Source organism: Heterocephalus glaber, unplaced genomic scaffold (genome assembly GCF_053883595.1).
Source record: "Heterocephalus glaber isolate CG9 unplaced genomic scaffold, H.glaber_assembly_v1.0 deba00001869, whole genome shotgun sequence".
NCBI classification, from domain to species: Eukaryota; Metazoa; Chordata; class Mammalia; order Rodentia; family Bathyergidae; genus Heterocephalus; species Heterocephalus glaber.
The window spans coordinates 164,117-187,390 of record NW_028258507.1 but is presented as its reverse complement, the minus strand read 5'-3'; the positions used below and the strand labels follow the sequence as shown (position 1 = coordinate 187,390).

General features: G+C 44.3%; 1 protein-coding gene and 1 long non-coding RNA gene across 5 annotated transcripts in view; one reads left to right on the top strand and one right to left on the bottom strand.

The window, feature by feature from the left end:
- Positions 1 to 1,549: 1,549 nt before the first annotated feature.
- LOC147820486 (uncharacterized) lies at positions 1,550 to 12,544 on the bottom strand. Of its 4 annotated transcripts, none has more exons than XR_015448461.1 (5): positions 12,288 to 12,544; positions 10,995 to 11,238; positions 9,493 to 9,642; positions 5,233 to 8,843; positions 1,550 to 3,107 (listed from the first exon to the last, which is right to left on the bottom strand). It is a non-coding gene; the product is annotated as an uncharacterized LOC147820486 (long non-coding RNA). The 4 variants fall into 4 exon arrangements; XR_015448462.1 differs by having other exon boundaries at positions 5,233 to 8,205; positions 12,288 to 12,543; XR_015448463.1 differs by having other exon boundaries at positions 5,233 to 9,642; positions 10,995 to 11,137.
- A 1,607-nt stretch (positions 12,545 to 14,151) lies between these two features.
- The window catches only part of LOC147820485 (adhesion G protein-coupled receptor V1-like), a 32,173-nt gene continuing 23,050 nt past the window's right edge, over positions 14,152 to 23,274 (top strand). Inside the window, 6 exon segments of the mRNA XM_087204167.1 lie at positions 14,152 to 14,370; positions 14,372 to 14,429; positions 16,122 to 16,257; positions 17,879 to 18,972; positions 19,277 to 19,394; positions 20,874 to 21,045. Of these exon segments, the coding sequence (XP_087060293.1) occupies positions 14,152 to 14,370; positions 14,372 to 14,429; positions 16,122 to 16,257; positions 17,879 to 18,972; positions 19,277 to 19,394; positions 20,874 to 21,045 (1,797 nt within the window).

Sequence of the window (23,274 nt, the reverse complement as noted above, 5' to 3'; positions counted from 1 at the left end):
ACGGTGAGTAAGACGCAGTTCCCTAATACTCCTTAGTTCTTTCCTTTTCTTTTTCTTCCAAAAGCAAGGAAGTGAACTGTATTTCCTACAAGGAATGCTGAGTGAATTAATTTCTGATAATTAGAAAAGCATGGGTGGCCACCAGTTCAAAAGAAAATCCTTCCCAAATAAAACCAATTATGGGCACAGACTTTAACTGCATATCTTTATTCACTGCCAAAAGGCAGAATCAATAGAACAGAATGTGAAAGCTGTGGCTTTGATATGAAAGGCACTGAAAGTATTCACCTTTTGGTGGTTGTTGTGCCACCATATGGACTAGAATAAAAGAAAAAAGAAGTATGCAGCATCAAGTTGAATTATGCAAGTGGAGAGCAGGAAAGGCCAATCATAACCAGATGCATGTTTATGCCTAGCCTAGACTTAATATTCAAGTTCTCCTTGGTATCAATTGCAGCCAATGCACTCCTCTGATAGCGTGAAGTAACTGAAAATAATGTAAAAGCAAAACACTCCGGGAGGCTGAGGCAGGAAGATTGCGAGTTCAAGCCCAGCCTGGGCAGCTTGGCACTTACTGAGGCCTTGTCTCAAAATCCAATAGTGATTATTCATTCGAATCTTTGGCACAGTTTAGGTGTACAGTATAATAGCATTCACTGTTGGAAATTTGCACCTTTACATACTCTCTTGGTTCTTATTTTTCACCCTTCCCCTGCCTTCCCTTCAACCCCTCTATTCCTCCCTATTTACAAAGATTTTGTTCCTATTTTTCCATTTTCCCATATTAATTCCATTCCCTTCTTTCCTTTCCCCTAGCCCTCCCACTTCCTTCCCCTTTGCCCCTTTTCTTCCTATTTCACATTACCTATTATACCTTTTAGTCCTTATTTACACTTTCAGTTTCTCACACCAGAGAAACTATTCGGTATTTATACATGTGTGTCCTATTTATTTCACTTAAGAGTATGGCCTCAATGTTAGAATGAATAATTGAGAATGCAAAATAGGAAGAAAAGGTCTAAAGGGGTAGGGGTAGTGGGAGGGGCAGGGGAAAGGAAAGAAGGGAAAGGAAAAATAATGAGAAATGGAAAAAATGGAAATAAAGTCTTCGTAAATAAGGAAGGATGGAGGGGGTGAAGGGAGGGCTAGGAATGGGGAAAAAATAAGAACCAAGATGCATCATGTAAAGGTACAATTCCCAATGAGAAATGTAATTGTGTTGTGTACCTAAAATGCACCAATAAAAGAATTTAAGAAAAAAAAATCAAATAGTAAAAAACCCTGGGGGCTGGGCATGTAGCTCAGAGCAAAGGTTCTGGGTTCAATCCTCAGTAATGCAAAAGAAAGAAGGAAGGGAGGGAGGGAGGGAGGGAAAGGAATCAAAAATGAAAGACCTATTTGTTTTGGTTGAATTCTACTGTGTTTGAATATTATTGTGGGTTTTTTCCCCTTGCATTGTTCTTCTTTGAATGGTTTCAATCTGTATGATGTGTGTGTTTGTGTGTTTGAAATGATATTTTAAAAAATAAAAAAAAAAGAAAGCCCTAGACTAACATATTATTATTCAAATAGAAGAGTATTTACAGCAAGAAAATACCAGAAATATCTTTAGAACATCAATATTAGGCTGAACCACACAAAATTGATATTTTCCTTTTTAAAATGGTTAAATATAACAAAGGGGTTGAGTAATAGCAATGTGATATGGTTCAAGCTGAAACACAATTTTCTTCCTAACTTAAAAAGGCAATCTACACTGATCTTCGTCATCATCACTCAAAGGAGTGAAATATAGTTAATTTGAATTTATCTCACTTAAATTTTAAGTTGATAAGCCACATCACAGAAAATGATTCCCAAACACATAAGTCAATTGACATGGGCTTTTTTCCCCCTTTGAATTAAGAAAGATTTTAAAGCTGGATTTCTTGGAAAGTCCAAGTCCTGCATCCGCAGCAGACTCAGTATCCCAGTGAGTGGCTCTGCTCAGACAAGTGTAGTTGTCTCCCATTGCAGAGGCACAATTTGGGTAGCAAAACTGAAAAAAAAAATTTCACCTTCTCGCTGATAATCTACTCCACCTAATGCTCAAAAGAATTCTATTTTCAGTTCACGCAAAGACAAAACACCACACAATTCTGGACAGTCTCCCAGGAGAAGAATAACCCTTAACCAATCCCTTCCACATCAGAGCTAAAGGTGAGCCACAGCATGACAGTAACTGAGAAAGTAGTTCTTTCCCAGACATCAGTAGAAGACCAGCCTGAGGTGAAAATCTGGAAAGAACTGAGTCCTCAAGTAGCCAGTTCATTGTGTTAACTCCATTTCATTCTTTCTCACCACTGACTAGTAAACCTGTACTCTTAATCATTCTCTTCTGTCCTAGCATGAGATCTTGGGTGGATGCTGTGTTTCGCATTCATTCTCAGTTATTAGCAAGGCATCTCATTTCTCAGGCAGTACAAACCATAGCTTAGCCTCCCACTGAAGCTTGGAGATCTAATTCCTTGCTTGGCCCTGATTGTAAAACCTATAGAGGGGAAGGAGAATATGGCTACCCTTTTTTTCTCAATTCCTCCCAACTCTTATATTTATCCCCTTTCACTGTGATCTTTTATGAATCCTGCAGGGTTGGAAAGCAAGAAAAGAGATAAAGAGGTAAGAAAAAATCCTCCTCAAGGGAGTTCTTTGGATATTCGTGTCTGTGAGGATACCTGACATGGACTCACTAGGGCTTCCTGGCCAGGCTGCCTGCGATTAACTTCTCCGTGCCTACCTCTTGGTAGCCTGCCACAGATGCTGTCAGTACTCTTCCCTCAGGAGGTCTCACAGGCAGAAGAACTTAGAAATTGAGAGCATCCATTCTGTCTACAAATGACCCTCAGAACACCACACTTCCCACATGCAGTGCCTGCAAGGCACCATAAGCTCACCATCGGACTCACCCAGGAGAATGCAGGTACCATTCTCTCTGCTCCTCAAACTCCCCGTCAGGTGGTCCAAGTAATTCTCTGACTCTTTGCTACTGCTGTGGAAGGATGGTGGAGGTGCATGCTCAGCTCTCCCTACAGGGATTCTCACCATGGGCTTTGGATCCACTTTCCAGTCTATGGCAGAAAACACTGTCCATTAGACAGGGGAGCTATACAGTGACGTCCAGGGGAAAGGTCTGGGTTAAAAACAGTGTCATGACTAATCTGCACAAAGGTGAAACTGTAGCCAAGTACAGATGAGATTATCTAGTCACTAGGCAAACACCTCTCACTAAATCTTGATAGGAAGTAAGAAAAGAGCGTCCAAGATCAAGATTTAAAGAATTTCAAAACTTGAAAACTTGGTGAAGATACTAAAACCTGCCTGCAAGGATGGAAAGTGTGTTCAGAGGAGGGAGAAACCATACAGGTGTTATGGAAGCCAAGGAAGCAAAATGATGCCCCACAGGAGGACTCAGCTCTGTCTTGAATTGTAGGGATGAGTACCATGTGAAAAAGGAAAGAAAAAACAAATCAGAAAAAAACTCAAAAGTCTGAATTTGTTAACTTGACAAAAACAAATTATTTTCTCTATGTAGGCACACACTTATGTTTTCAACCTATTTCATATAATTGAATCAAATTCCTTAAAAGCCACTTTCTAACCCTCCTCTTCTGCAGCACTGTAATACTTTAAAAATTCAAGGGATTCTATTAATACAGTAACTAATAGCTATGTATTAACTAGATTATTTCAACTGTTCCCAGAGGTTCTACATTATTTATTACCAAGAAGTACAGTTACTATACTAACTTGAGTCACTGATCAAGAAAGCTATCCATATGTCACATCTCAAAAGCCATTCATGATTACAGCTATTACTTCAAGGATAAGTTTTATTTCCACTTACTTGACCAAATCATTTTTACCCCATGAACGCCTTTAATCTAGCCCAGTGGTGGTCAACCTTTGCACAAGTGCTGCAGCGGGCTGTCTGTATCCCTGAAAGCTCTAAATGGTTTGCTGCCACTGATCTAGGGTGCTTTGTAGATGACAGGCAAATTTTATACATGTACATGTACATTTTTCTAGGGAGAATATGTTTCATACTTTCAAAAGGCATCCATGCTGAAAAAAACTGACATTCATTATACAGAAATTCATACATCGCTACACTGACCTAGTTATGCTGTTCCTTTAGACTTTTTCTGATAATTTATTCTTAGAACCTCAAAACTAGCTTAGCACAGTTAATTGAAATTCACTGAGCAATGCCCTGTAGGCATTCAGACATTGATTTTAATGTCTCTCTCCATGATATGTTGCTAATATTTAAAACCTCACCTGTTTCACTCTGTCTACTCTCCTTCTCAATGAAATGCAGGTAGCAGATTACCACAAACTGGCTACTCCTATCTGAATAATCAAGAATTGGTTGTCTATAATCAAAGTGAACAGGTAGACTTTGGCCCAGGCAGGTAATTACCTGAGCAGCTACTCTGGGATTAGAAAGTACAAAGTAGTATTCAAGGCATCTGGCTCAGTCCTCTTTACCTCTCTGATTCTAAGGACTGGAAAAAGGGACAAAAGTCTCCTCACAGATCTGGGAGAAGCCTGCTTGCTAAACGGATCACAAGTGGCCAGAAAAAGTCACCATCGGCGGATGCAGTGGTACAGCTCTCGTAGGCTGGGTCTGTACCTGGCAACCGTTTTCCAGACAACCTTAGTACCATATATGCGGTGGCTGCTGCTGGGTGTCTGTCTGCCTTTGATCTTCCCAGCTCAGGGGGCGAGGAAGCAAAGAACAGCAGAGCCCAACGGGGTCGGCACCTGGACAGAACCACGGATCCGCCAGGTCCAATTTTGTTTTCAAAAGCATCCCTCTCCATTCCTCGCTCCTAGTTCTTTCTTCTTTCTTTCCCTGCTTTCTCCAGCCACAATTACATCTCTGATTTTTCTACCCCAGCGTCACACTCGGACGGTGGACCAGACGCAGTACAAAGTTGGGGCGGAAATGCGGTGTCCCGGGAATCCCGAAGGTAGGAGGGCGTCGCTCCTCTGAGTCTCAGTTTCCTCTCACCCAGTGCGACAAGCAGCTCAGGCCAGCACTAAAGGTCCTGCCATTCTCCTCCGGGGGGGTCCGTGTCACGGAACCGGCCCGAGCCCCGCCACCGCCCGGCTGCACCTCGAGGGAACCCGCAGCTGCTCCAACTCCTCCCGCCCGGACTCTCGCACCGCACCTTGGGCCGCCATCCTCACCTGGCCGTTAGCAGGGGACACGCAGCGAGGACACAGATACCGGGCCCGCCGCCATCGCCACAGACCCCAGCGAGCTCATGACCGAGGCTCAGCTCCCGGTAGTCCAGGCTGGCCGCCACCTACATCTCCGCCCTCCGGACCGTGCGCCACGTCTGCAAACCTCCCTTGCGTCATGGCGTCAAGTGGGCGGTGGTGGGCGGGAAGGGGGAGGAGGGTGGGGGCGGGGCGCCAGGGTGAGCCAGGATCGAGGAGGCCAACCACAGCCCCAGCCTGGCGCGCAGGCGCCTGGAGGCCAGCTGGGCGGGCGGGGCCCGGGGGCGGGGCCTGAACCGAGACCCCGCCCACTCGCTCCCGGTCCCGCCCTCAACCCCAGGGGAGGCCCTGGGCCAGTGAGGCTTTAGGTTCCATCCCCTTGAGACTTTAGGTTCCATCGCCAACCCGCCAACCCCGGGACCCTGGGCGGCCTGCTGGCTGCAGCCTTGGCCGAGGCTGTCCCTAACAAATGCCCTGCAGGGAGGGCGGTCCGGAGGATCTTTGGGGCAGCTGTTGTGCATTTCTTGCTTTGCCTGAGAATTTTCTTTAGGTTGGGGAGGAACGCTCCCAAAGCGCAGCGTCAACAGGCCTGGTTTAGGGAGGTGCTATGCTTTTGCCCTTGTGGGAAGGCGCCCACCGCTGGGACAGGGCGAACACTGTGGAGTGGGGTTCGGTCTTGGTGATCATAGGTGAGGGAAGTTTGCCACCTAGAGCCGGGCCGTGGAAGTGAGAACGTGTGTGTCCGAAGCTCTTTCTCGGGCTCAAAGGGACAAGGTTGTCAACAAATCGTAACGGGACTTACTTTGATTTGAAAATTCACAGAAAGTCGTTGGTAGTCATTGCGGGAGTCTACGTGATATTTCCGAAATAGGAAACATCTTCATATATTATTTTTCCACACAAATTTGCTAAATAAGTGCGATCAAATGTTTGCATGTTTGTAAATGAATAGAAAGCATTTTAAGAATGTGTCTCTTGGCATTACAGGCATTGCCCTTGTATGCCCATGCTCTTATTGCAATGTCTATTTTAGGCACAAATAGCCCGGATGCCAGTGCAGAACATTTCAGAGTATCTCGTGAAGCCTTCGAAACTTTATTCTAAATTATTTTCAAAGGGTCTGCCTTTGGCTTTCTGAGAAGTGCCTCGTGAAGATGAGGAATCCTGCATTACAAGATTAGTCTTTTATCTGAGGGGATAGGCACCATGCTCCACAATCCTACAAAAAAGCTGCAGAAGACTAAAAAAAGAAGTTCATTGGAGCTGTTCTGTGTGCTGTTGGCCTTGTGACACGCCTGTCTGTAACCATTTATCACTGGGACATTTTCTCATCAGTAGACAAAGGATATATTCCCTACTTGGTGTGTAGGGCTTCAGCTGCCCAGCCTCATGAATGTTAATGGGAATACAACCTTCTTTCTGCATATAGGTTACTTTTCTATTTTAATGTCAATGGGCAGTGGAATCCTTGTGAGAGCCTGGGTGATGAAGTTTCCAGCACTTGCACACAACTGCTACCTGTATCCTTTATGCATACTTTCTCAGTGATGTCCACATGCTCTTAAATCATGATTTGTATTTCACAAAAGTGCAGTAATTAAAATTCTTACCAAAAGGCCATAATAGAATTATACTTTATTATTAAAATATACAAAGGAAGCAGTTAGCCGTGAAATTTGGCTGAGTTCCAAAAAGCTGGCCAGCAGGAACAACTACTTTGTCTTTGAGAAAAAGGATGTCCCCAGTGCTCAGCAAAGCCAAAAAGATTTTGAGTTTTTTGAGATCTTATCTGATATAGTTTCCATTAAAAAGCTGTAGCTGAAAGACTGTTTAGATTATAGAAATATGTGTTTTTGTCACTAATGGTTAGGTTTTGAGTTGCCCCAGAGTAAAAGCTGTGGAAAGGGTATAAATTGATACAACCTGCTAGGGGTGTCATTTGGGAATATAATACCTATCAAAGTCAGAAATGGATTGAACTTTTATACTGCTAAGCAATTACCTTGGATTCATGTGTAGATGTACGTGTGTAGGAGATTTAACAGATTATTCAGGAATGTTTATTAAAATAAGAGCCAAAAAAACATTCTAAATATTCATCAGTACCCAGCTAGATAGTTCTGGTATGTCAAGACAATGCGGTATTATACTTTGGATCAAAAGAATGAGTTAGGGCTGGGGATGTAGCTCAGTGGTGCTGCCGCCTCCCTCCCAAGCACAAGGGCCTGAGTTTGATCGACAGTACCAAAAACAAAAAAATAAGAGTTAATCTTTATTTGTTGATTTATTCATTTGCTTATCTAAAAATTTTTGTGGAAAAAAGTGTATGTACAGGATCCTTGTTCTAGGCCCTGCAGATACTGTGCTTAGAAAGTCAAAGTCCCTTAGCTATGGCGTTTGCATGACTGGAGGCACAGAGAAAGATCTCCAAACATAATTTAAAGTTTAAAAAGTTAATAACCATATAGGAGATATGATGTTTTCCTTTTGGAATAAAAGGTTAAATTTTATTCTTCCAACCCTCACACCTTTATCTATGCAGGAGTTGCATTTAAATTTTCATTCTGGACAGTTAGTCAAAGACTGTTACACAGTGGCTGCAAAGGACTAGATGTGGCAGGAAGAAAGGCAGGAGATATTTCCTTTTCCTTTCAGGTATCTCTGTATAGATTGAATTTTGACCACTGCATGCTTTCCTTGCTATTAAAAATATTAAGAGTGAACACACTGCCAGATCCTTTGGGCTAGGCATTTAGCTCAGTGGTTCTGGTGCCTGCCACGCAAGCGCAAGGTCCCAAGTTCGATCCATGGTACCAAAAAAAACAAAAAAGAGTGAACACATTTTATTTTTTGATAACTGGACTTGTTTTTTCAGTGTTGACCATGCATCTCTTTATCATTCCTGAGTCTGTTTGTACTTTGTGTTCAAGTAATGAATGCCTGGGGGAAAGACCCAGATCAATTCCTTTAGAAATCAAAAAATGAAAAGGAAAGAGAACTTCAATTCTTTTGACATTTCTTCTTGATTCCCTCTGACTTCTTTCAGTCTGGCTGTTTACTTTCTGACCCTTCCTCTGTCCTCTTTTCACCCTTTACTTTCCCTAATTTTACTTTCCAGAGCAAACCTAGGAAACACTGTTGTACTCTAAGGAAATCCTTAAAGTAATTTCAGATGAATTGGCAATTGGATTATCGGGTGTACTCATCTGTTCTTCAAACAATCTACAAATGGAGAGAATTATTGTGTCTCTACTCTAGAAGTCTTGAAAAAATAGACTAAATGATTTAGATCTATGCTGTGCTAGCAGCTGTATTGGATGACCTCCCTTCTTTTCTGTCACCATGTGCTTTTAAACATGATGATATTATAATCACAGCTTTTCCATAATATAGATAAAAGGGAGTGTCTGCTGGGAAATAAATCCATGAAGAATAAGCAATTTAAAAAAAAATCATTGAAAGACTCAGGTTGAAGAGGTTTCATGTTACAGCAAACAATAAAATACAAAACAGGGCCAGGGATTTAGCTCAGTGGTTTCATCGCCTGCTGCACAAGCACAAGGACCCAAGTTGGATCCCTGGTACCAAAAACAAAACAAAACAATACAAAACAATTACTCTTTCATGACTCAGCTTAAGGAAGGTCTTTTCAAATAATTGTAATCAAATTTAAATTAAAGAGATAGTAACTAGGGTTTCAAGAAGGGTGGAGAGCAAAGGTACTTAAATGAAGCCTCTCAGTTTCTCTATTTTAAACTCAAGTGACATCAGTGTATCAAAACTTTAATTAAAAAATGTGTATACTCATAATAAAATATCATTCAGCCACAAAGAACAACAAAATCATGTCACGTGCGGGAAAATGGATGGAAGCAGAGACCATCGTGTTAGGTGAAATAAGCCAACCTCAGAACATTAAATATCACATTTTCTTTTATGTAAAAAACCAAATTAATTCATTAATTAGTTAATTAGTTAAAAGAAAGATGACAGGGAAGTAGGAGGTACACTTTTAGAGACAAGGAAGGGGATCAGAAGAAGAGAAAAGAAAGAGGTAATGGGGTAGAAAAAACTGAGATATGTTAAATGCATGCATGAATTTACCAAAACCTCATCACTCTGTATAAATAACATATGTTAAAAATAAAGAAAGTTGGAACACGCAGTTTCTCCCAACCACATTTGTGAGAAAAATCGGTACTCAGAAAAGTCAAATAAAAATAATACCGTAATTTCTCCAAAAGTGCCCTTGACTCTTTTGACAAAGAAAGTGATGAGCAGAGGCCCTTCTGCGGCCAGTGGCTCCACATAGGTCTTCACAGAGGGGGACTCAGAGGCAAAAGAAACAACTCCACTCAGACCACCACGCTTTCGTATCTGAAGGACATTGTAGAGAACAGAGCAAATGATACCCTGAATAACTGCAGCATCTGCACATTAGGCTGCAGATAAGCTGAGGGAATGAAAAACGGAAACGACACTTGAATATTATCTACTTAGCTACTGGATTTTTAAAAACATTTAACCAGCCTGTTGTCTAAAATTAATAAGATCTTATTCACCAGAGATAATGGAAATGACTATACAGAAAACTACAATTTGTAGAACCCAAAAAAGATAATACTTTGCTGCTTGAATTTTGCTTTAATCAGCTTATATTTTCTATATTTAAGCAGGACATTTTAGCTAACCAGCTATGGCACAAAGTAGACAGAGGTAAAAAGTTAATTTTTTGCATCAAACAGGCAAAGAGACAATGCCCACTTGTTTGGTCAAACGCTGGTCCAGACAATGCTGTGGAATGATTTGGACACTAACATTTATGGTCAGCTGTTTCTAAACAGAAGAGATTATGCTCAGGTATGTGGGTGGGTCTCTCCCACTCAGCTGAAGGGTTTAGGAGCAAAACCACTTTCCTCCAGAAGGGATTCTGCCTCCACCGACCTCGGGACCCCCAGTTTCCAGCCCACCAGCTACCCCATCACAGTCCAGCTCTTTCCTGGGCCTCTTGCCTGACAGCCTGTCCCACAGACTGGACAGGCCCCTCCCCACAACCACCTGAACTCATTCTTTGAACACTCTCTCTCTCCTTGCATGTCCATGTGTGCACATGAACACATGTGTGTGTGCGCACGGGTGCTCATCCCATTGGTTCTCCTCTGAAAATCTCTGATGCAGATCCCAAACAAGACTGGTTTTCAAACTTAAAAAAAATACCTGGTAAAAATGTGCCATCTCTATACATTGTTTTCAGTCACCTTGATTCCCAGCACTTCCTGCCAAGTGATTCATATGAAATATGTGTAATTCAGGCTCTGCTGAGACACCAAGGCACTGAGCTAAATGAATATGCACCATTTTTTGTTCAAACAGACTGTTATAGCTAGTCAATAATTTTTATATACTATGACAAGGATAGCTAATATTTAACATGATGTAACAAATACCTCATCCCTAAAATTTTCAAATATTCTCCAAACACCAAATTATCTCAAAAACTGTAAAATAAGTATTTGTTACTCCATTAGAATTTTTAAAAATATATTACCACTAATGAGGCAATGTAATGAACTAGCATAAAAATCGGAAGGTTTGACCCAGGGGAATTACCATGATTTTATAATATTTAATTCAATATAAGCATGTACAGTTTCAAATAACGGAATAAAGTATTTCCTGATAAATGGAATAAACCCAAAATTTTGTAAGAAAAATGAAGTCAAACTTACTATTAATGTAACAGCTTTAGCTCTGGAGTCCAGTTTAGCTTCTCCTTTCACAAGCTTCAGGTTAACTGTGAAAGTCTCCTCCACCTCAGGCTCTCCATGAGGGCAGATGGTCAGAAGGAGGGTCCTCACTCCGCCCTCTCCCTCTGCGAAATAGAAGGAACCAGGCACTCACAGAGTCGGCGATGCGCCCATTCAGCGGTGACAGGGCTTCTTCAGAGTTGGGGCCCACGATGTCCCAGGCTACCTGCAGGGGGTTTGGCGTTTTGTCTTTTGAATGCAGATGATCAGTTTTAAGCAATGTGTTCTTGCAACAGACATATATTAGAAAATGTACATGAGAAACTATTCTAGGGAATGTGCAGCGAAGCATTTTTGTTAAAAATTACTTTTGCAAATATAAACTATGTACCTAGAGAGTATCAGTTTTAATGGGTAAAACCGTCTAACAGGGAAAAGAAAAATATTAATACCCTGTCATTTTTAATCACATGACTGCAAAAATATATTTCTCAAAAATTAAAAGTGTAAATAAGAATTAAAATGCATAATTGATAATGTGAAACAGGAAGAAAAGGTCCAAAGGAGTAGGGGAAGAGGAAGGTGTAGGGGAAAGGAAAGAGGGGAAAGGAAAAATATGAGAAAAGGAAAAAATGGAAACAAAGTCTTTGCAAATAGGGAAGGGTGGAGGGCAGGGAATGGGGAAAAATAAGAACCAAGATGCATTATGTAAAGGTACAATTCCCAATGATGAATGTAACTGTACTGTACACTTAAAATGTACCAATAAACTTAATGGAGAAAAATATTTCTCAAAATATATATTAGAGACACGTATATAAAGAGAAACTTGTAACACGTTATGAGTACAGCACTGCCCTGCCGCGCTGACAGATTGTGCCAATCAAAACATACTGGAACCAGACAAAGAAACGAGTGGACGTTCAGCTGAGCGGGCATTCTTTTCTAAATACACCGAAACCTGCTGCGAAATGAAGAAAACTGTGCGTTGTTCTAAGGAGCAGTTCTCGTGTTTACAACTGAGAACTCTGCTCCTCTTCGTGGGGCCCGCAGCAGCGGCCAGTGGGGTCTGGGATTCGCGTGAAGCACAACCCCGGGGCCTCCCTCCCGAAAGCTTCTGACTCCAGAAAACAGCAGGGCGTCTGCCAGCTGCCCGACTAGAAACGCGGGCTCCTGAGCCCAGCCTCTGCTCCCAGCCCAGGGACTTCTCTGGACCGGCCCAGTCTCCGCCTCAAGTCGCCCAGGCCGGGCCCACATGGTCCCCAGCTGCCTCACCTGCGGTCCGCTGCACGCTTCCTAGGCAGCGCCTGTTCTCGGAATAAACTCCAGCCGCCTAGGGCTACACAGGAGCTGAGCACTCACGGGCCGGGCCAAGGGCACCGCCCCTCCACCCGGATGCCCGCAAGCCTTCTCCCCGCTCCGGCTTCCAGCACACAGCCGGCAGGAGGGGTGAGGGTGCAGCTGAGTGCGGGGTGCTCGCCTGGCATGCTCCAGGCCTGGGTTCCACCCCCAGAACCACCAAAGAAAAAAGAAAAAGGTAGCCAGCAGGGCACTCGTGCTCATGTCTCCCAGTTTTATAAATAGGTCTTTGTTACCATCAGTTTCCTCAAGAGTTTACTGTTCGACTCTTTATGATAATGAGCAGTCAGCCTGAGCCAGGCGTGGTGGTGCACGCCTGTAATCCCACACTCGGGAGGCTGAGGCAGGGGGATCACTGAGTTCGAGGCCAGCCTGGTCTACGTAGTGAGACCTCTTGTCTCAAAAAACAAAACCAAAAAGGCTTAGACTGAGAACATAATCACATATAGTTCATCGTGCCCACTACCTAGAACAGGGCCAGGCACAAAGAAATCACATGATGAATCAATCCTTGCTCGTCTCACTGATTTTACAGGAATCGTTTGCTCAATTTTTCACTTGCTCTCGAGTTCTGAGGACAGCTGGGTGCCCTGTGCGCTTCTATGTGCTTCCCAGACACGTCAGTTACCTTGCACTTGTGAGACAATGAACAGATACTATTTGCTGACTGTGGGTAGATAACTAAGTGTATCGGGGAATAAGCAAACCCCACACCGTGCCACAGCCTGCCAAAATGTATTCAGAAGACCACGGGAATTAGAGCTGTACCTGAACCTCGCCTGTAGGGAACAGGGGAAAGCGACGTTACCAGAACCTCTGCAGTAAGTCCTAGTCTCCTGTGAGCCATGGCAGCGCATGGCGAATTACAGGAAAGGTAGACAAATGAGACCAAGAAGAAGCTGAGCTTTGGGTTTGATCAGTGCTGCTCTGGGCAGCAAAAGACAAAAGCCCCCTAGCTTGCAGCACCTTTTATTCAGTACATCGGGAGAAACAGATGTAACAAGTGAAAAAGAGTTCAGTACTTCACATTGGGGTAAACAAGGTGTAACAAAAACCTGGGGGGCAGTGGAAATCTAAGAACAATGCGGAATTATGCAGATGAAAATTTGGTTCCTCCCGGGCGTCTCCCGCAGGTGTGGTCTTGTCCTGGAGATTGCAGCATCCGGGGGGGATCACTCAGCTCTCAGTTGAGACCGGAGGCCAAAATGCAGTTATGTCTGGAATGTCCTAGCTGGGCTGTAGGCAGGAGAACTAGGCCTACTCAAATGATTTTTCCTAGAATTATGTAGCATTGCTCCCAACACTCGCCCAGGAGCCCTCCGGTCCGCTCGAGAGCCAAGGGGAGCAGCATCGTGGAATCGGGGCTGAGAAGGAAGATGCTGCTCTGATTGAGGAACCGTGCCATGCATATATATATATATATATATATATATATATATATATATACACACACACTTGTCTACACACACACACACACGCCAACATTATGGCGTGTATTTACATTTCAGTTCAAGGAAAATCAAGTTCTAGAAAGACCCATGAACAATTCGTGTTAAAATGCCATTTTAAATCTTCTGCTTTCGCTTAACTGTGAATGCATTTTCTTTTTTGGATATCGTTCATTCAGAAGATTACTTTCAATAAAAAGAGGGAAAGAGAAAGAGTCATCAATCTGTAGAGTGTAACCAGAATTATAAAATAGAGCAGCTTTCCAAATCTGAGATGTCATTTCTTAAGCTTTTCTCTTTAACTGAAATATAAAACAAGAATATATTGTATAATGAAAGGGAAAGTTGACGGCGACGGCAACCCACTCTTCAGAAACCAGGCGACGCTAGAGAGCATAGAACCCTCTAAGTGTGTGTTTCTTCAGGTTGGATTTGAATCCACTGCCGCGCGGCTCTTGGACGTGGCGTCTGGCTGGAGCCAGGTGACGGTCTGCTGGAGGGGCACCTACGGCACGCGTGCGGTGGCCTGGACCACTGGCTACCCCCCCCCCCGCCCCCGGCTGGGAAACCCCTGAGGCCGTGCTCGCTGGCAACATGACCCCTGCGCTGGGTGAGTGCAGCTTTCCCACGCCGGCCTGTGGGTCGCTCCACGCAGGCTGTCGGCCGTGTCTGGTCTCCCTTCCTCGGCAGCAGCCTGCTGGTTTCCAGTGTGCTGCTGCCCGTGGAGGTGGTCAGGGCTTCGAGGCTGCTCAGTACACAGGAGGACGGGGGCTTTCCTTCAGGCAATTAAAAACCGAGTGATCCTTAATACATGAGGAGTGTGTTGAAAAGCAGTTCTGAAACCCTCCTTTGGCCAACACAGTAATAAGAAGGAGGTAGCTGAATCCCTTTACCTGTTCACCTGAGCACTTCTGCTGGCAGGCAGCTGTTACTTCATGTATTTTGTCACTTATGCAGTGAGTCTTCCGGGAGTTAGTGAGCTGCAGAGGGCCCCAGGGCCACCTCCTGTCACGTGCACTCTCTGCAGGTCCTGTGTGGCCTTGCTCAGGACCCTGGGTGGCTCAGACCCTGTGCCTCTGGCTTTCCTTCCCCGCGTCCTGCTGGTTCCCAGGAAAACACCATCCCCAGCAGTCAGGGACTCGGTGAATCCTGCTGGAGGGCAAGCCCATCTCTCAATGAGGAACGAAGGTTTTAACGTCCCCAGGTCTCAGCGAGCCAAGAAACTGCACAAAACACGGAAGTCCGTGAGAAGACGCGAGCGAGCGGTCAGGAAGGCGGCACTGACCGCACTGTCCCCCACCCAGCAGGCCTCCCAGAATAAGATGAATCTAAACGCCTGGTGGAGACCCACAGCCATAGGGTACTCGGGACCAGGAGCCCCTGAAAGCATTTTCCTTTTGGCACATGGTCTAAATTCAAGACACCTCGTTATTTTTCGTACCTTTTCCTGCAGTGACACCTCCTTGTCACTCCCTTTTTCTGTTGCTCTGGGTGATATACACAGCTTCCTGTAACTTAGGGCTTTTTTTTGGTACCAGGGATCAAACTCAGGACCTTGCGCTTTCGAGGCAGACAGCGGAACCACTGAGCTAAATCCCCGGCCCATCTTAGGGCTTTTTAAAAACTTTTTTTGTATTAGTAACTACTTACAATTTATGTGTAAGAACATTGTTCTTTGTACAAGTGTGTGTGATACCATGCTTAAATCTGACAATGATCTTGAGATGTTTTAATAAACTTAAATAACTTGATTAAGCTAAAATAACCAGAGTTCCCAAACAATAGATCTCTATCTTCAAAAGGGTTTAGTTAGCTTTTAAGATTTTAAGTGAATTTTTAAACATAATGAAAAAACACACTAAACACCATTATCTCACTGACTAGATTTAACAGTTGTTATATTCCATTATTTGTGCGTTTTCCCAGGAGTTAGCAAAAAAAAAAATGCATACATTATGATATTTCACGCCATGTTACGTCAGTATTTCTAGGAATACGATGGAGCCAGAGTTCAACCAAAGCCCAGCACCAAACACAAATAAATCAACGCTTGGCAGCATTGTTCTCCTTTTCCCACTGGATTTGCTAGTGGAGCCAGGAAAGAAAAAGAAATAAACAGGAAGAGTAGACAGGAACCAGAGGAAGGTTTATGTGGCCTTGGGGCTTTCTGAAAATGTTTTCTATATTTTGTTGGGTGTAACCAAATTTTGGAAAAGCAATGAGTTGACCACACATTTGAGACTTAGGTTTCTATTTAAGAACCTAGACGTGATGTGCTCCTTTCTCTGCACGTTTGCCCCAGGGAGCCTCTCCTTTTCCCACGGTGAAGCGAGGAAGCCCGTGTCACTGCGGACCTTTCCCAGGCCCAGCCAGGCAGAGGCCTTTGCCATCCACCTGTCTGGAGTGCAGAGCAGTGCCCCTGGAGGCGCTCGGCTTCGGTAAGGCCAGCCTGCCTCAGCCTACGTCCAGTGCCTGTCACAGCACATGCATGGATCCCTGTCCCCGAAGCAGAGGAACCATGTTCGTGTAGCGCACCCTGGGCCTGCATGAAGGGAGGGAGGGAGGGAGGGGACTTCTCACCCTCTGCTGGGCCCACGTGCCTGGGTCACACTGTCCACACACACCTGCTGGTGAACTCACCTGTCTTTTGGGAAGCAGCTGAAACACTCGATTTCCCCCAGAGATGAGTAAGAATAAAGCATCACATGGTGTAGCAGTGTGACTTAATTGAAGCCAGTGACTGCTTTGAGTTTAACTTTATTTAATTTGCTGTTTGTCAGTAAGGACTCTGGAGCCTAGCCTACTTGCAGTTCAGTGTGTCCCAGCCGGAAGCAGTTTGTTTTTCTCATACCCAAGATGCCCTGGACCAGAACTGCAGAGAGCAGACTGAGAGCCACACTATGGATTCAGTCCTGGCTGTGCCTCTCATCATGTGACCTTGGGAAAGTTACCTGGTCTTTCTGGGCTTAATTTTACTTATTTTTAAAAATAGGAAAATATGTGGGCAAGACTAGTGTGTATTCAAGTACCTCTGTGTGCATGTTTACCGAGGCACGTGATCCATTGGTGGAATCAAACATGGCTTTAGGATACACATTATTCGTGTGCCATTTAAAAAATAATTGTCTGGGAGCATATGTCAAGGTCAAAAATTCAAATGCCATTGACAACATTTTATAGTGCTTATCCAAAGAAGGCATTGTTTGAAGTTCTTTATATACAAACTCCCACATAAATGCACAAACACACACATATACTCTACTCCTCCCAGCAGCAGCTGTCTAAGGTGGGCACTATTACTCACTCCATTGGCTTGATGAGGAAAGGGATTTGTAGATCGTGCAGTGAGCCTGGCATCGCATGTCTCAGTGTCGGGGCCATAACCTGCAGCCACACCGTCTGGCCACTGTCTGAGCATTGCACCATTGCTTGTGTCCTGCATGACAGCCGCTTGACAATAATGATGGGACCTGCCGCGTCCTCCTTGATTTGTATGAGCATTCTTTTCATATTAAAAACCACCTATTAACAAAGAAAACGTCTGTGGTCTGAATCAGGCTGATGGACCACCAACTGCAACTTCAGATATAATTATTCACTCACAATAAAAATCTGTAGGGCTACATTTTTTCAATGATGAATGTTCTAATGTATTTAAAGCTTTAGGTTTACATATACATTTATGAGAGATCAGTCCACTACTGCCACTGGGAGAAGTAAGAACTCTGCTCCTAGCACCAGTAAATAGTCCCATGTGGTAGATAAGAGAGCATCCAAGCATCCTTGTGTAATGATCCTAGAGAGAGCCTGAGGCCTCAGATCCCTCAGGCAGCCGGACTAGATCACTGGGGACAGGGAGCTCAGCTCCTCGTTCTGCTGGTCATCCTTAGTCCCTGTCTCTGCTGCAGCTTCTGTCTGGGCCCTTCTCTTACTCGTCAATAAGTAGGATTTGATGGAATCGGAAAGGTCATGCCATTTCTAAGACACTTCCCTCATGAGCAACATCTTAAATATATAAAAGAACCCTTTTCTTAAGCATCATGGTTTAATTTTTTTCAGACCAGGGTTTACTGTTGCTGAAATTGAACCGATGGGAATCTTCCAATTCTCCCCTAGTTCAAGAAATAGCACAGTGTCAGAGGATGCGCGGCTGGTCAGACTGCAGCTGCAGAGGCTCTATGGGTTCCACGGGGACCTTGTTAAGGTCTCCTATGAGACAGTCGCAGGCAGCGCCAAGCCGATGGAAGACTCTGAGCTGATTCAGAGTGGGGAAGTGTTCTTTCACAAATTCCAAACTGAGGTTGATTTTGAGATAGCCATTATTAATGATCGGATTCCTGAGAAGGAAGAAATTTTTTACATTAATCTCACTTCCATAGACACGGGGGAGCTAGAAAAGTTGGATGTCAATTGGAGACCGCGCCTGAACCTCCATCTTGGTGTGGCAGTGATCACAGTATTGGATGATGATCACCTAGCAGGCACGGAGGTTTCTGTCCCCATGACAGCTGTGGCTGTGGCAGTTGGCACCCCGCTCATCCCTGCAGACACAGACTCCACCACACACCCTGGTACAGGCAGGACCACTGCCATTCCACAGGCAGCTGAGACGCTGGCCACTGTTCCTGAGGCAACTGGTATACCTGCCACCCCAGAGAAACCTGTCACCCACCACAGGCCATCCACTATGCCTGAGAAGCCTGACGTGGCCAATGTTTCCAACCATGGAACTTTTAGTCTCGGCCCAGCCGTTATTTATGTGGAAGAGGAGATGATGAACGGCACACTCAGTACTGCAGAAATTCTCATCTGAAGAACGGGTGGATTTGCCAGAAATGTCAGCGTGACAGTTAGAACTTTTGGAGAAAGATGTTCTCAGAAGGAACCAAATGCATTGCCCTTTCCAGACACCTATGGGCTCACCAACCTAAGCTGGGCAGCGGAAGGGCAAGACTTCGAGGAGCAAATGCTGAGCCTTACATTTCTCCATGGAGAAAGAGAACACCGAGTGTCAGTTCCGACTGTGGATGATGAGGAGCCCGAGGGCCAGAAGTTCTTCTATGTGTTTCTCACAGACCCTCAAGGGGGAGCCCAGATCGTGAAGGGAGAGGATGACGCTGGATTCACAGCTTTTGCTGTGGTTATTATTACAGGTATCTTTGAATGAGGGAGGCAGAATATGTACTTTTGCAGTACAGACTTTGTAATAAGATCAAACTACCTTCAGTGTAAGAGGGTGAATTACTTGAGTCACTCATAGTCATTCATTAAAACATTTTGTCCCCACAGCATGGGAAATGTCGCTGTTTTCATCTGCCTTGATGTTGCGTGTTTTAAGTCAGTAAAGATACTTACTCGAGTGCGAGTGTCTCGCTCTGTGCTCTCTGGGGTGGCGAGATTGTGGGGCACCGATGTCTGGCACTCTTCCTGTGTGACCATCCCTGCTTTGCTTTTCAGGCAGTGATCTGCACAATGGCATCGTGGGATTCAGCGAGGACTCCCAGACTGGGTTGGAGCTGGGGGCAGGCGCTGAGGAGAGGAGACTGAGACTTGTGGTCACAAGGCAGCCAAACAGGTGTGCGTGCATGCGTGCCTGCCTGTGTGCCTGCGTGTGCACCCACGGGTGTGCGTGGTGTGGCAGCCTGGCTCTCTGTACCGTACTGAATTGAGGTTCGTGCAGGTGTAGATGCTGAGGGGCGCGGGGTAGGGCTGCTGTGTCAGACCCCACCGGTGTGCCGGTCCTGGATCATAAGTGGTGCTGCCGGGAATGTTCACACTTCAGAGAGGGCCGTGCAGATGCCAGGTTACCCAGGTCCTCACATCATGCTATTTATTGTGCTGTTTTTAGCAGCACATGTTTGCAGGACATAGTGATTACAGTTGTCGCAGGGAGTTGGTACAGGGACATGACACGTCTTAATTATTCCTCTTTTCTGCTTTTCACCCCTCACCCCTTCCTTCCTGCTCCTTGCAACAGTTGGTCCCCTTCCCATTTGCAGAAGTTCTGCCTTCATCATTTTCCCTGCAGTTCCTTTTTTTCTATACCTTTTCCTTCCTCTCTCCTTCTTCCTCCCTTCATCTCATTTCCCCAGCCATTTGAAAAAGATTTCCCTATTTTCTGTTATCTATCTTTTATTTTGCACCTTACTTGTATTTTGGCTTCTTCATGTAAGGGAAAGCATGTGATATTTAAGCTTGTGTATCTGACCTGTTATTTCACTTAATACTGTCATCTCAAGTTGCATCCATTTACCTACAAATGCCTCAAGTTTATCCTTCTTTATGGCACAGTAGTACTCCATTATGTGTAAATACACATTATCTTTATCCGTTTATCTGTTGATGGACATATAGGCCATTCCTGAGATTTAGCTGTCATAAATATTGCTGCTATAAACATGGCTATGCATCACGATGGTTGGATGTCTTTAACATACTATTCTCTGATAACTTCAAATACATAACCATTTTACTCTGAGGGAGACCTGGGTACCAAAACTTTACTTACAAATTAACTATATAGACACATGTTTGAATGCTCATCATGAACATGTACTTAGTATGCACACATGCATGTGTTTATACGTTATATTTCCTCCTAAATATTTTGTGAAAATGTAAATCATCTTTTGCACTTTATTTTTACAATGACAATCATACATTAGCTGTAATGCTCTTCCTTTAGAGAAAATGGTGTTAAAAGACAAATGAGAAACATTTACTCAAAGTGAGGGCTTCTCTCTAATTTTTGTTTTCACATATCTGGTGTATGAGGGCAGAGAAATATCATTTGTTTTCACATTCCTGACCTTGAGTGTTTCCACAAATGCCCATTCACTGCTGAAGAGAGTGCAGTCAGAGAACTGTGTGGACCAGAGCCTTAGTTTTCCTGTCTGGTATGAGCAGAGCTGGACATCTTCAGCATGGTCAGTGGCAGAGCAAGTGCTGCTGTGGACAAGGAGGCAGAGTTCTGCTCGGTGACCACCCATGCTGCCTGACCCTGGGGGTCTGTCATACTCCGTCACTGTGTTCATGTGGGTTTGCTTCTTCCCAGGGCCTTTGAAGATGTCCAGGTCCATTGGCGAGTCTCGCTGAACAAGTCAGCCGTCATTCTCCAGAAGGAAGGCTTAGACCTGCGGGATGAACTTCTGTCCGTCTCAGGGACCACGACCTGCATGGCGGGCCGAGTACAATGCCTCATCAGCCTGGAGCTCAAACCAGAGGAGGTAAGAAAGTCTGAGGTGCAACACATGTGACTCTTTAGAATTAGTCATTTGGAAGCCACATCCACATTGTTTATGTGGAGTTGCCTTATGGTTACCTAGCCATGATGTCTCAATCTATGTGCTGGACCACAGACTTTAGACTTAGGCTATATTACATGAGGAATCTTTGTAAATGAGCTCATCCCTTTTTTCTTGTTTCTTGTTTCAATATTCCCCCTGGTCTAGCTACTCAGCATGTCCATGATCCCTTGAGTTTTCAGCCACAGTATTGTCTTGAGTTTCTCTGAATGTTCAGCAGTTTGCTTTTATCATATAAATATACATGAAAGATCTTTCATTCTCTTTTTATACATATTTAAGGAGCTCAGTTTCAGTTTACCAGGGAGTCACAGAGATTGATCTTGGAGAGTGTGTTGGTTACTTTTCTTGTTGCTGAGACAAAATACCTGACACCCAAAGTTAAAGGAGGAAAGGTTTATTTGGCTCACAGTTCATAGAGGTTTCAGTGCATAGCTGGCTGGCTCCAAGGCAGGGCAGCATGGCAGAGGGGCGTCACAGAGGAGAAATAGTTCATGGCAGGCAGAAGGCAGAGGGCAGCAACCTACAAGGGACAAGCCTCTTTCTGTGCCTTGTGTCCTGTCCAGGCTACCCACCCTTATGATGGGTAGCACTCGCACCCTTAATCCTAGGGTTGCATCCTTGGTCCCAGCATCACACACCCTAGATCCAGTCACTTCCAAAAAGCCCCATCTGTGGCTGCCTGAGGCTTTAGGGGAGACCTAGACACAAGCCATAACAGAGAGTCTGGATGAATTTCTGTTGGCCACCATCACATGTGGTGCTAAGAGTCAGGCTTATCATGTAACAGCCATTTTTAAATGATTGTTTTGTGATTCTTTAATGCCTAAGGAGCACTCAGTAGCATTTATTCTTTGTCTGTTACTTATTTATTAAATTCAACACAAAAACTAGCCATCAGATTGTGAAGTTCAAGAGTGTGATAATTCTTCATATATGCTGCACATTCTACACAGCAGAGAAAGCACATGCAGAAACACTTCAAACATGTAACTGTACCTAAGTCTCCTTTAAAATAACAGTCCCGTGAGTTTGATTTTTTTTGATATTTTTCTACTTGCTTCTTCACTTTTTGAGAGTTACTATAATAGTTATATTCCTCTTTTCTAAGATTCATTAATATATATTTTAATACCTTCCCTGGATTTTAATAGCTTTACTGGTTCCAGAAGAGGAAGGTTGCGTGCCCTTGGTTGTTACCACCTTGTTCTTTGTTGGCACCTGGTTCTTGTCCCAAGCTGTTTCCCATGAGAAGTGCTTGTCATCTGACTATGATCTATTTTATGACTTCACTTGCTACACATATTTGTCAGCTTTTTGGTCACTTGGACACAGTACCCAGTGTCCACCACTTAACAGAAGAGAGGTTCAATTTGACTCACAGTTCAGGTGAGCCAGTCCATGGCCAGCTGGCTCCAAACAAACATCTTAGTAGAGGGGCATTGCTGAGGGAAGCCACTCACTTCATGGCAGCCAGAAGCAGGGAGAGAAGGGAGGTGCCAGGAAGGGTGGTGCACCTTCCAAAGGCATGCCACCAGTGAGCCACTTCTGCCAGCCTTGCCCCACTTTCTAATGGCAGCTCATGGGGCAATGAACTCACCCTTGGCTCAATCCACTGATACAGAGCCCCCGTGATCCAATTGCCTGCCAGCCGCCCCACCTGTGAACACATGGGACTTTCAGGAAACATTCTGGATCTAAACCATAATATTTCACCAATATGTTTTCTTTCTAATTTTTGCATTTCACGTTAAGTTTTAATGCCATGTATTTCTCCCCACACTTATTTGTTCTTTAAGTTTTGCAGTGCCAGCTTTATGTTGCCATTTCCCTATTGCTCTTGAGCATGGAGCTGTTAGAGCTACTGGACAAATATGCCTGCTGTGTTTAAATCTTGTCCTGTGGAGTAGGGCAACCTAGACACTTCATCCCCTAAGAGATGAGGCTACAATCCATGGGATTCCTGCACCCTTTATCAGAATCATCACACCTTATATGTGAACAGCAACAACCTTTACCTGCTGGCCCTTCCTTCTGCTTTATTTGTGTTTCACAGATACCAACCATTTATACCTACTCATGGTACAATTCTTGCTTTTCCTAGACGTAATTGACTTATTTTTAGTTCTTTTTATTAATGCTTTCTTACCC